The 13,026-nt window shown below is 49.7% G+C and overlaps 1 protein-coding gene across 4 annotated transcripts in view; it reads left to right on the forward strand.

The window, feature by feature from the left end:
- The window catches only part of RNF123 (ring finger protein 123), a 52,279-nt gene that overhangs the window by 7,516 nt on the left and 31,737 nt on the right, over positions 1 to 13,026 (forward strand). For all 4 annotated transcript variants that reach the window (XM_052776739.1, XM_052776740.1, XM_052776738.1 and 1 more), the window contains 17 exons: positions 1,124 to 1,178; positions 1,503 to 1,588; positions 2,354 to 2,440; positions 2,969 to 3,036; positions 3,940 to 4,065; positions 4,781 to 4,895; positions 5,728 to 5,832; positions 5,956 to 6,081; positions 7,319 to 7,411; positions 7,606 to 7,679; positions 8,151 to 8,268; positions 8,739 to 8,838; positions 9,307 to 9,368; positions 9,458 to 9,529; positions 10,220 to 10,340; positions 11,174 to 11,275; positions 12,478 to 12,584. In XM_052776739.1, the coding sequence (XP_052632699.1) occupies positions 1,124 to 1,178; positions 1,503 to 1,588; positions 2,354 to 2,440; positions 2,969 to 3,036; positions 3,940 to 4,065; positions 4,781 to 4,895; positions 5,728 to 5,832; positions 5,956 to 6,081; positions 7,319 to 7,411; positions 7,606 to 7,679; positions 8,151 to 8,268; positions 8,739 to 8,838; positions 9,307 to 9,368; positions 9,458 to 9,529; positions 10,220 to 10,340; positions 11,174 to 11,275; positions 12,478 to 12,584 (1,617 nt within the window). The remainder of the gene's footprint in view (positions 1 to 1,123; positions 1,179 to 1,502; positions 1,589 to 2,353; positions 2,441 to 2,968; positions 3,037 to 3,939; positions 4,066 to 4,780; positions 4,896 to 5,727; positions 5,833 to 5,955; positions 6,082 to 7,318; positions 7,412 to 7,605; positions 7,680 to 8,150; positions 8,269 to 8,738; positions 8,839 to 9,306; positions 9,369 to 9,457; positions 9,530 to 10,219; positions 10,341 to 11,173; positions 11,276 to 12,477; positions 12,585 to 13,026) is intronic.

The raw sequence follows: 13,026 nt of genomic DNA on the forward strand, positions 1-13,026 counted from the left end.
GCAGATCCCTGTCACTGGCTTTGTAGCATGTTGTAAAGGGAGTCTACCCAGAAAGCTGCAGGATCCTGGAGGAAATGAGCTCTCCTGGGAAAAGGTCTAGCAGTACCCCTAAGTCTCAGCAAGCTCTGAGTGGAGCTGCGACGAAGTGAAAGGATTACCCTGGCCCAGGGGCTCACTGAAGAGCTTCGCTAAGCAGAGGAAAGGCCAGCAGCCAGCTTTCCTGTCCCTCCCTCCAGCAGACTGCCTCTTCCTTCCTTCCTTCTGGTCTTCTCTAATGGTGGCGAGAGACTGAAGCTGAGGCTTTCCTTTCTCCTTTGTTTCCCCTAGCTCCCTGCTTGCTCCTTAGCTGATGTTACTCATGCAGAAAATCAGCTGAAAGAGTCCACTGGAATTTAATGCTTTCCTACTTCAGTATTTTAATTTCTACACTCCTTTCACCCCTTCACTGAGCGTGCACATCCCATGCTCCTGTGCTCATTCCCTCCTTAATCTATGTATCCTTTTTTACCTCTACCAGAGGAGGCTGCCCTGGTCTCCCCTTTCCCGTTAACCACCCACTATAGCTTATCTTGGCTGTACCTAGAACTTACCTTCATATCGGATCAGACTGGCTGGCCTGTGAATTCCTTGTTGCTACCTTCATCTCTTCATGGTCTGTCCTGAGATTGAGAGAGTCAGGATTTAATAGGGTTCAGTTTCTGGACAGCATGTTACCTGCTAGTCCTGGGCTTTAGTCTGGGCACCCTGAATCTATAGTTTTGTTCTAACTTGTCCAGGATTCAGACATCTTTCCTATATGATAGTCACTTTTGTATACCTGTCACAATTCACTGGGAACCTGTCTGTCACCACGTTGCCTTTGTACTACTGTCGTGCTGCGTGCTTCACTGGGGTTTATCGAGTACAGATGAGCTGTGAGGAGGACCTGGATGGTTCCCCAGGGCCTGTTGGCTCCGAGTACAGCTGCTGGGATGGGGAAGATGTACTGCCTCTTCCCTACACTGTGCTTGTGAATAGCTCTCCATCTCGCTTTGGTTTTGAGGGCTAGGATGGAGGGAATGGGTAGAGCTGAGCAAAACTGTCTTTTGTCTGACTTTAAAATATCTTTTGTTTGTTGGTGCAGGTGATTGGCCACAGTAACTTTGGCTCCATCAGGGCTACAACATGTGTGTATAAAGGTAAGGAGAAAAGCAGGCGATGCTTTGAAAAAAGACCCCAGGAAGAGAGTGTGAAGAGTTACACAGCTAGAAAGTTCTTGAATGTGCTGTAGTTCCAGACCTTGAGCCCCCTCTTCCCCAGTTCATCCACTGGCTTTTTCAGGAAGTCAGAAGGATGAAGGATTGTGTGATGCCGGAGTAAAGAGGTGGGAGGGGAATGCTGGGGCTGTCCCAAAGCGCCTTTGTGTGCCACATTCTTTTCTGCTGGAGCAGTGGCAGGTTCTGCTTCTCTAACAGTGAGCCAGGTGGCAAAGATTTACTGTGTGGCATCTCTTTTTCTTTCAGGGAAGTGGATTTACGAGGTGCTCATCTCCTCCCAAGGACTCATGCAGATTGGCTGGTGTACTCTCAACTGCAGATTTAATCAGGAGGTAGTGTAACTGCTGCATGTGGCACAGGGCTGCTCTGTGTTCCTCCGCTGATTTTTAGGTCAGTGTGGAGCATCGCACTGGTGCCGTGCTCCTGCCCTGCTGGCATTTTGTGCCCAGCACACACACTGGAAATACCAGGTCTGCTGTTTTAAAAATCTTTGCTAGACTCTCTGGTCTGTGTTCACAGAATGGCGCACAGCGTGAAAGCCTTACACACTGGGTGCGTTGCTGTGCTCTTGCTGCATGTAGCCACTGCTATGTGTTGACTTTCAGCTGGCGTCTTCTCTGAAGAGTGTGTGGGTCTGCAGTGCTGGCAGCCCGTCTCTTGGGATGGCCCTCAGCAGCTGGTGCTACGGGGCTTTTTTGCCCAGGAGAGGCAGACCCAGGCCAGCTCTTCTCAGGCACTGGGTGGGATGTTTGATGCTGGGAAGGGATGTCAGCTGCAGAGTTTCACTAACTTGCCACTCTGCAACATGTGAGAGGGGAGGTGATGGGCATCCTGGGGGGCTGCTTTGACACAATTTGGAAGTGTAGGATGCCAGTACTCTTCTGACCAAAAATGAGTAGGGAGTGGTGTACTTCTCTGAATCAAAGATCACAGGCCACTGGATTCACTCCTAGAGTGAGGACTTCTCCCAGGCAGAGCATGCATGCTGTCAGCTGCTCTCCCTGTCTGCTGCTCTCCCCCTTAAAGCTGCTCTTGCAATGAGAGGGATGCTGTATGGTTGTTCTGGTCTGAGTCACCTCTTTCATACTTCGGTGCAGGAAGGAGTCGGAGATACGCCAGATTCATATGCGTATGATGGAAACAGAGTGCGCAAGTGGAACGTGACTACTACCAACTATGGCAAAGTGAGTAGCTGTCCTCCCAGGAGTGGGATGTAGAGTAAGGAGAAGAAAGCAGGTGGCTCCTTCTGCTCACTGGATTCTGCTGGGCCTTGTGAAATGCCCTCAAGCTGTCCTCCCTGCTTCAGTCTGTTCTTGGGGAGGCTGTGTGCCAGCAATTGTTTGTACTTTAGGGGTGCTGGACATGCTGTGTGGGTGCTTTGTTTAGCAGCCCCAGCAGACTAATTCCCAGCATAGTGCTGCTGTTGGTCTCTGGAAGGCTCTGGTTCTCTGTAGCATGTCAGAGGATGCTGCAGTGTTGGGACAAATACACGTTTGATCCTACGCATGTTCCTAGTGCTAGAGGGAAAAAAGATTTCTATCAGTGGCTTATGTGCAGCTTCCAGAAGTGTCTGAAAATGCTATGTGAGCTGCTGTGAGAATGAACTCTCTTCTTCAACCCTGAATCACAAGGGGTTGTTTGGGTTGCAGTGTTTCTTCTGATGTGGGAACACCCTGGATATATGTTTAACCTTTTCTCTCCCTTTACTGCAGTCTTGGGCAGCAGGAGACATCGTCAGCTGTCTGATAGACCTTGATGAGGGCACCATTGCTTTCTGCTTGTAAGCATCTTTGCCCAGTTCCCTGCTTTGTTGATGTCTGTGTGTAACATAAAGGTTTCCTCATTGTTCAGCAGGTTGCCGAGCCCTATTTCTGCCCTCTCCCCTTTAAGTTCCTTGGTAGTTCCAGCCTTTGCCTTTCTGCTTTGTGTTCAGAAACCATCTAAATGGGCTGTTGAGTCTCCTGAGTTCAGGTGAGAGCAATTGGCAGAATGACATTCAAGCTGCAAAGCCTGTGTAAACTTTGCTAGGATTTTGAAGGGGAGGGCATCTCGTGATGCTTAATACTACAGCTGGCTGAGCCACACATTGCTTTTGTGGTCAGTGTAGACCTCGCCTGTCCTAGATTGACAAGGAGCTGTGGAAAGGCCAATAAATCTCCAGCCTCCAACTGCTGTGCACAATGAGCAGAGGCCAGCCTGAATAGGAATTGTTCCCTGGCCCTAAACTACAGCCTGTGACAATTCAGCCAGAATGAAAAATTGTTAGATGCTCCATGTCATCTTTTAGAGATGAGTAGATTGAGAGCATTAACCTTCTATTTCCACCAACATCAAGTGGATGAGGCAAAAACTGTCCCCTGCCTTTAAAATGTCCTGCTGGTTAGTTATCCCGTAAGGATTTGGGTTGCCCTTGAAGCTGAGTAGGCTCTGCATGTTGTGCAGACTCCAGTGCCTTCCTGTGCTGTTGTATGAAAATGGGAGTGCTGCTGTGCTTCCCATGGCTGCTACTCAGCAAAGCTGTGATGTTTGCATCTGTGCCAGGTTAAGAGGGACAAAAGGCATGACTGACTGATGTGTCTGTGTTGGCAAGTTGCTGGGAGGGGAACGCAGATACCTGGATTGCCCAATTGACCTCAAAACCCTCCTACTGTGACTAAAGTCTTGTGGGTTTTTCTTCTTTCAGGAACGGCATATCTCTGGGAACTGCTTTTGATAACATCACACGGGGCGCTGGAATGGCTTACTTCCCTGCCATCAGCCTCTCATTCAAGGAGTCTGTTGCTTTTAACTTCGGAAGCCGCCCACTCCGATATCCTTTAGGTGTGAAGGGAAAAGAGCCTGTCCTGAGACCATCTTTGGAGGCTGTAGAATATACATACCTGACTGCAGTTCACTTTCTTCTGTTGGCACTTGTGTGCAGAGCAGGGTCAAGGAGAGAAGAACCAAATACCCTCTCAGCTGGAGTAGAACTGCAGGGCACACAAACATCAGTGCTGGTCCCTGATAGTTTCTGAAATGAAATTTGCTTTCAGCTCTGAATCAGCAGCTACTGCTGCAGCTGGGGGCTGCCTGTTGCCTGGCACTCAGATCCTGCAAAGATCTCAGTCTCCAGTTTTGGAAACCCCAATGCTGCCATGTTGCTGAGCCTCTTGGCCACTGGTCTCTTCTACCTCCAGCCGTATGGGACCTCTGACATGGTATTAGCGTTGCCTGCTGCATTCCTGTGTGAATGTGAAACCTGCAGCTCCTTGTCAGAGCAGTGCTGGGTGTGCCTGTTGATAGCTGTAGTGGAAGCTCCTGTCAGTCTTTCTGATGAGAGCAGAACTATGGTGTGAAATACTTGCTGCTTGCAATATTGAGGAAGTGGAGACAAGAGCTTGTGGCTTATCATCCATTTAGAAGGCACTGTGGCTTGAACTGCAAGGCACGCGTGGGTATAAAGTAAAATAGAGACACAGTCTTTTCCTTGCAGAAACAAAAGTCCTGAAAGGATCAGATTGCATTTTACCTTAACACTTGCCTACTTATCCAGTGGAAGGTTACCGCCCCTTGCAAGATCCTCCAGTTGCAGACCTAGTGAAGGCTCGAAAGCTGTTAGGCTACTTGAAGAATGTGATCCATATCGGAATAGATGTGACGGTAGGCTAATGTCACTGGGTGGATCTGTGGGGCACCATGCTGGGAAATGTGTTTCTGCACTTCTCAGCACATGCTGGCAGCTCAGATGTTTCCATACACCCGAGAGGCTAAATGCTTGCATGGTTTTGTATGGGGCGTGCATGTCCCTGGAGCTATTCGGCTCGCAAAATGGGATTCCTGATAGTTCCAGGACTTAATTTAAATCATACTGGGCTTTGTTGTTCTCAGTGCTATGAAGTTTCATTCCCAGTATGCAAGAGGTGATGTTTGTCAGGGTCAGAACTGCTGGAGTTGATTTTCCAGCCTTGAAAAAACCTTGTTCATATCCTAAACTTTTTACTGATGTCGTCGTGCAGTGATGAGATGAAATTCTGGCAGGTCTGCCTTGAGAACTGTCTTGGCTGTGGCACTGTTTGCTAGAAACCATTTTTTTCCACTAGGGTGAGAGATGATCTGTTTACACCCAAAGCATAGGGAACGCCATCTGCTATGGTCTTGACTTGAATGGAGGCCTGCTTTACTAGTTGACGTCCTCTGTAGGGATTCCCATTTACAAATTACCGTGTACACTTGAACCCTTTTGGAAAAACATTGTCAAGGTGCGTGCGTGCAGGTGGCTGATAGTAACTGACATCTGGACTGCACTACAGCTCTCCAGAGGCATGGGCCTGGCTGCTTCGCCATCCTAAATTCCCATGTTCAAGGTTTTTACTGAAATCAGGCATGGGACAGCAAACAGTGGCTGCTCCAGGCCTCTCGTTCATTCAGTCGTTGGTGTATGGCTGGATTGGGCTGGATCCAAGCTGTGTGTTTTCTGGGTTTGTCATTGCAGGAGGGGAAGCTGGTGGAGAAGGACACGTCCATGTGGCAGCTGCAGGGAGAACCCACAGTGTTGATTACATTAGCCCACATTTTCAACTATTTCTCCCCTCTTATGGTGAGTTTTGCCTTTGCAAGCTTCTGTAGGTGCTTTTTATGCTTGCAAGGGGAGGTAAACCTCAGCTTTCGCTGGGAGGTGAGTGTGTCTTGGAGGACTGTTGACGTGGCTCTCTGTCTTCAGTGCAAGGTGTACCTGGTGGAAGATGTGCTCATGACCTTCCTGTTGAGCATCCTTGAGCGAGGAGGGGCAGTGGAGGCCCATCCCCTTATTCAGCAGCTGCTGGATCTGATGTGGCTTCTTATGGAGGTGAGTTGCTAGGGTGCTGGTTCCTCCCCAGTGATCACAGGGAGACCCTGGGAGGTGCTGAGGACAGGAGCCTTCCCTAGAAAATGCAGGTAGTGATCAGCTTCTTTCCCTTTCTGGTGACAAGATCCCTTTTTTTGTGGTAGACTGCCCTCTCACCTAGCTCATCTGGCTGCTGCTTCACAGCCGGGGAATGAGGGTTGAATGCAGAGTAATTGGTAATGGTGACACTGGCAATGAGCTAACAAGGCATTTCTAAGCTTCTCCTGCTGCTAAAGGAACTCGTGATGTTGAATAACTTCCTGCTTCTGGGAACATCAAATTTATCAATAAGAAATGAGTTGGTATCTGGGATGTTGTTAATGCTTATGTGACTGTGGAGGTCTTAAGTGCTGCCATGTGCCCCAAGAGATCGATCAGAGTGTCCACGACTGGGGTGGAAATGAGCACTGCACTCTCGCCACCTCCAGCACTGCTGGGGAAAAAGCTCCTCCAACTTCCCATGCCCCTTCCTGTCCAAGCTGGATGAGGTCACTCCTTCCTGGGACACTTATTTGAGGCAGCCTTTGCTAGCCAGGGGGAAGCTGCTGCTGCTGGAGTGCTGGGGTGGTTACACAGAGCCAGTCACTGCCAGGGATCTGCTTGGAGACAGCATGTCTGTCCTTTGTGGTAACAATTAACAGATATGGGCACTGGCCCAGCCAGCTGTCACAAAAAGTTTAACTGAAAAATGTCGTGACCCCCTCAGGCCCTTCATCTTAGAAGTGAAGCTGAACACCTTGGTAGGACTGCTGTGTTTGTGGAAGAGTTGGCTCTCATCTTGCTGGTTGGCTATGAGTTGGACTCAAAAAGACAGACAGCTCTTCCATCATCACATTTACACAAGAGTAATTTCTTTCCTTTCTGAATTGGTTCTGCCAACACTGTGTGTTGCATAGGTTCAGGGGAGACGAGGATGGGTGACTCAGCCCAACTAAATAGGACCTGGGACTTTGGCTTTTTGTAGGTGACTTTTGGCTTGGTTTTACTCATCCAGAGACTTGTTTCCCTGTAGCAAAGCGATGGCACCAACTTCTGCTTGGACTCTCTCCTACGGAGTCAGATGGACAAACACTGTGGGTTCAGAGCACCTGCTTTTTCAGTTCAGAAGTAAATGCTTCCTTCCAAAGTCACACTCTGGGAACTATAGCTGTTCCTGACTCCATGCTGTTGCTGTTCAATGTGTTTCTTATTTTCTCAGGAGTATGAAGTGCATGAGTGCCTCAAGCAGCTATTGATGTCCCTGCTGCGGGCTTACAGGTTTTCCCCCATCATCCCAGACCTAGGATTACAAGTAAGTTGCACTTCTGAATCCCCAGGAATCTGTGACTAGCCAGCTTCTGTTATGTCCCCTTGTCCAAAGGTACACGATGTTTTGGATTTTGCAGTTGTTTGATCCAGAGATGGCAGTTCTGTCACATTGTACCTATGGGAGAGCCGTATCCTCTTCTGTAGGTGGAGTCACTTTTACTTCTCCTGTTTCCCTAGATTCACTACCTCCGGCTCACCATTGCAGTCTTGAAGCATGAGAAATCCAGGAAATACTTACTCAGCAATGTTCTGTATCCTTTGTGCCTACTCTAGTCTCAGTTCTCCCTGCCCTCAATAATGAAGCCGAGGAGACTTCAAGGATCTGCAGATCCTGGGAGGCAGAAGCCACCCTATCTTTGAGAGGTCATTTCTAATTTCTCAGGTCTCCTCTGTCTGCCTGACACCATTCTCTACAAAGTCCTGCTTTGAGGAGGGGGAGCAGTGTCGTGTAGTTCACATCCTACTAACACAAAGGACTTCATTTCTACCTGGCCTCTCTAATGTCCCTAGAGCAAAAACACTTTCAGAGCAGTCTAGCTGCGATGCTAGCATTTGGGCAGCTGCTGTGATAACTGCGTGGGGCTTCTCCCAGGAGAAGGGGGCTCTGGATCTTGCAGAACTTTGAGTGGTTGTTTGGAAAGGGGTCTCTCACTACAGCTCTGGAAACGTGCCCTGTCCTTTCTCCTGACATAGCTTCTGTGCTTGCTTTAACTTGGCCGCAGCTTCGATGTGCTCCGTTCGGTTGTGTTCTTCTACATTAAAAGCCCGCTGCGTGTGGAGGAGGCTGGTTTGCAGGAGCTCATTCCCACCACGTGGTGGCCAAACCGCTTCACCAAGGAGGTGAGTAAGGGCACATCCACTAAGAAGACTGAAGACATTTTGTGGCCTGCTGTCCCCATCGTTTTCTGGCTGAGGAAATTGGATGGTCCATGTTTCCAGCTGCGTTAGCACTGGTGGACCCTGCAGAGCTGTGTGAGAGCTGTAGCCTCTCCATTGCCGTGTCATCTTTATTGTCCCCTTAGAGGGGAAGTTTGGGGTGTGTTGTTCAGGACAGGGGAGGGGGACAGTTTTCTATGGCCACAAATTTGGAAGGGAACCTTACAGCATCTAAGGAATTACAGACTGACTTGAGTGTCCTCAGAAGATCTCCTGCCCTTACTCGTTACAAGGCCAGGGAAGGAAGGTTCAGGTGTGCTGCAAGCTGTGGTCACACGCTGGTCCATTGTTTCAGGGAGTTTCTGCTCTCCATTTGGCAAGACATTTTCCCTGTGCAGTGATCTCCTACTAATCAGTGTCTGTCCCCCAACCAGGGCAAAGAGAGTAAGGAGGCAAAGGAGGAGAGTGCTGAGGAGAGACTGAGGCGGCGGGCATATGAAAGAGGCTGCCAGCGGCTCAAGAAACGCATTGAAGGTCTGTGAGGAAGGAGGGAAATTGCCAAGATCCCATACCTTTTTTGCAGCCAGGGGGATCAACCCTTGAGCTGTTCCCAAATCCCCTTTATGACCTGAAGTCCAGCTGTGTTTCTGCCAGGACGGGCTGTGCTGCAGAGGCAGGGGCCACCCATGTCATTATCTGGTGGAGGGTTACAAGTGCTGGGACCCCACTGCACAGACCTGCAGCATCCCACCATGGGACATGAGCAAACCGAAACTCCTTTAGGGGCATTGTTTATTAGCTGTGGATGAATTTATTGCTAGGTGGCAGAGGAGAAAATTCTCAGTGATGGGATTAGCTTTTTACTGGCGCTGGTTCTTCCTGGGCCGTCTCTGCTGAGGAGGTAGCTTTTCTCCTGGGGATGGGATACTGCAGTCAGGGTTAATGTGGGTAGTTGCTCTCCAGTGCTTGTTTTCTGATGGCAGACATGTGTCCCCATTTTAGTGGTGGAAGGTCTTCAGGTTCAGATTCTGAAGCTGCTGCTGAACAACAAGGACAGAGGAGGGGTAAGTGCTCTGTGGATCTTTTGCTACAGTATCTCCACGTTACAGGATTTGTAAGGCATAGATTTACAACCTGCTTTTCCTCCTGCCAGGGGGAAGCCTCCAGATACATATTCCTAAACAAATTCCGCAAGTTTCTTCAGGAAAATGCTAGCAACAGAGGGGTAAGTCAGAGGGCCAGCCTTCCCGCAAGCTTTACCCTGAGAGCTCTTTGGCACCTTCAGTCTGGGAGCTCTGCCCTTTTGGCTGGGCTGCTTCCAGCAGTTGATCAGCTGAGGTCTAGATATGGCAGGGAGTGGGGAGGAGAGAGATCTGAGGCTAGAAACCAGGCAGCTTATCCAAGTCCTATGCAGTGATTTATAGGAAAGCGGTCCTTGGGAACAGCCTTAGGTGGGAGCTGAATGTCCTCCTAAAACCTCTCGGGGAGCACGGCTGTGGAGTGCTCTGCCACAGCTGGCCTGCTGGCTTTGGCATCCTCTTCACTGCCTGGGTGAGGACTGTTGTTCTGGCCCTGGATCAGGCTGTTGGCCTGCAGCTTTGGCAGACAGGCATCCACTGTTCCAGGAAACCCTTTCTTCAACTGCATCTCTCTGTTTAAGATCAGCCCCATCTTTTGTGGTAGAGCTCATGGTATCCATCCACTTCTGTCAGACCAGCTTGTCATTTCAGTGCCCAGGACTTTCTAGAGGTGGAAACTGCTGTCTACCATCAGGGCTGGGCTCTCTACCAGTGCTGGAAGCTAGAAATGCTGGCAAGGCTGAGAACACAAAGTTTCTGCCTGCCCCACATGGCCACTGGGACTAAGATGGACTTTCACACCTGCCGTGGTGACTGAATTCTCATTCTTGCCCTAGAACTTGACTGTGTTGTGCCCACCGGAGTACATGGTGTGCTTCCTGCACCGGCTTATCACTGCCCTGCGTTTCTTCTGGGATGGCCACAAGGCAAAGACCCCTGCTGCACTGAGCAGTGAAGGTAAGGTGTGGAGGAGAAGCTTTGAAGGCATTTCTGTGGTTAGGACAAGGTTTGCCTTTTGGCAGTGCTCTCCAGGATGCTGGAAATTTTGTGTTTCTCACAGGTGCTTGAGCCTTCTGTCACCCTGTGTCTGTAGTTCCCAGTCACTCTGGGAAATTCCTGTGTGCAGATCTATTCCAGTTAACACCCAGACCTGAGACTTGCAAAGGGGTATATGTACTGTTTATTATTTCACCCAGTATGCTCTGGAGCAGAGTCCGGTGTTGATTATGGGTCTGTAGAAGGGCAGCTCAGTGATCCCATAGTCAAAGTTTAAGGGAAGGTATTTGTCTGGTTTTGTGGTTCCCAGGCTGGGATTAAGGGGAAACCAAGTCAGTGCCAGTTGCTTTCCCACCCTCAGACCCCGCCTTGCCTGTCCTGCCATGATCTGCTTGGCCCTCCCTTTTCTTACTTTAGGCTGACCCTTTCTGTAGACTCAATAAGTGCCTTATGATCCCTGTGGGACTAAGTGACAGAGCTGGAGTAGCCACGTGGAGAGCTGCCGAGTTTTCTGATAATCCAGTTTCCCCCAGTGACTGTGGCTGGGAGGGAAGAAGTGCTGGGAGGCTTGTTGTCGATGGCCATTGGTTGCTCCTGTTTCTACATGGATCTAATGCTTGCTTCATTGTGGAAATCACTTCTGCCTTAATGGCTTGTGCTTTTAGGACAACAAAAGTTGTCACTAAATGTTAGTCCAGCCTGGGCCCTGGGGTCTGTCTTAGGAGGGCTTACATGTCTGTGTGGATCCTGTGCATGGCACTTGTGCAAAAAACAAATCTTCTTCTCTGCTTTAGAGGCATATATCCCTCCTCAACTCTTCTATAATGGGAAGGTGGATTATTTTGACCTTCAGCGACTTGGAGGTCTCCTGTCTCATCTAAAGAAGACTCTGAAAGGCAAGTGCTCTCATTTCCAATAGCTGCATCCAAGTCCTGGCTGGAGTTCACCCAAGAGACATCCCAGGGAGGGAGCTGTGGGTAATGAACTGTGATTAAATTTAAGGAGAGGAGACTTTAATTTTAATGAGGTGCAAGTTACATTGAAGAACAGACCATACCTCTTGGGTGGAGCATCCTTTAAGTTAACAGTTTACTGTTTATATCCCTGAATGGGGCCTGTAGCTGGTGGAGGGAAGGGGGTAGTCTGGAAATACCCTCTGGTGTGGTGCTCTTGCTGCATCACAGCCAAGGGCTGGGGGCTGTCAAAGCAATGACTGTCAGCCTGGCTTTGCTGGGTGAGAAGGATGTCCAGAATTTACTTGCTGTATACCACCTCGGGCAAGCAGTAGCAGCCCTGTGTATGTACTGCAGTTGTGTGTTTGTATGCAGCATGCTACTCTGGCAATAGACTTTCAAAGCCTCCGTTTTGGAAGGGTTAGAAACCCCTTGCTGTTCCATCAGACTTGGTTTGTCTCTCATTTCTGGCTAATGTGGCACTTGCCTTTGGCTCAGATCTCCTTCCCCAGTGTGTTTGCAAGATTAGGACCATTTTCCCTGTCTCAAGTTGATCCCTGGCTGTTCAAAATTAGATTACCTAACTTGAGAACCATGTAATCTCCTCTGGTCTCTTACCAAGGTCTTCCTGGCCAGCTTTAAAGAGAGGGCTATGGAGTAGAGGACAAGTTCAGGCTTTGTACAGCACGGCCATCAGCGCAGCCTTCCTCTGGGCTGAGAATGGTTTCTGGTCTGAGTCTCAGTCCTAGTGACTTGGGGACATATCATGGGACAGCATTGAAGAGCTGGATGCTTAAAAAACGGTCTCAGGCCCTGAGTTTCCTTCCCTACGCTAGTCCAGTTTGGCCCTGGTGGTTGTCTTCTGGTTCTTCAGTTATTCTGTTTGTTGCGGGTAGGAGCTGGAACAGAAATAGGTCCTGGGTGAGCAGCACCTGTCACTGCTTGGTCTCTGCTGTGTTAGCAAGGGCAGACCTATTCCACAGAAGGAAGCTGGGGGGAAGGTGGGCTTGTTCTGATGCAGCATCCAACTTCACTGGCTGCTTCTCTACTGCTGGGAAGCGGTGAAGAGGATGAGCCTAGGGCTGCCTCATGGGAAGCAAAGGGTGAGTCCTGCATTCACAGCTGCTTTGCTGTGCTCTGTGCAGATGACCTGGCTGCAAAAGCCAATGTCCTGATTGACCCTGCGGAGCTGCAGGCAGTGACTATGGATGATCTGGATGAAGATGAGGAATCAGCAACATCGGCAGCACAGGTGAGCCGTGTACTGTTATTCGTCTGCAGAGGCCCTGGTGCCAGGGCAGCAAGCTCAGCCTCTGGCTAGAAAAGCTTTGCTTTAGAGGAAGGCAGTGTCAGGGCCAGGACTGTAACCAGTCCATGGGCGACCAGGTGAACAGCTGCACTTGCATGAGGGTCACTGGAGATCGGCAAGGCCCTGGGTGCACCAAGTTTGAGCAGCCAAATTTTCTTTGCTCTGCTCTCTCACTACCCACTGCTCTGAATATGCCCCCTCCCCTCCATGGCAGCTCTTGGTGCTTGCATTTGAAAGGGTGCAAGGCAACGGCAGACAGAGCACCTTCTTGCTGTGCAGATCTGCTGCTTGTACCTGGCATGTGCACTTAGCAGAAGGAATATCCATTTGCTAACCTGGCACTGCTGACCCAGCCATGGTAGGAAGGGTACCTGCTCACCTTCCA

This window comes from Harpia harpyja, chromosome Z, assembly GCF_026419915.1.
Source record: "Harpia harpyja isolate bHarHar1 chromosome Z, bHarHar1 primary haplotype, whole genome shotgun sequence".
In the NCBI taxonomy this organism is placed as follows: domain Eukaryota; kingdom Metazoa; phylum Chordata; class Aves; order Accipitriformes; family Accipitridae; genus Harpia; species Harpia harpyja.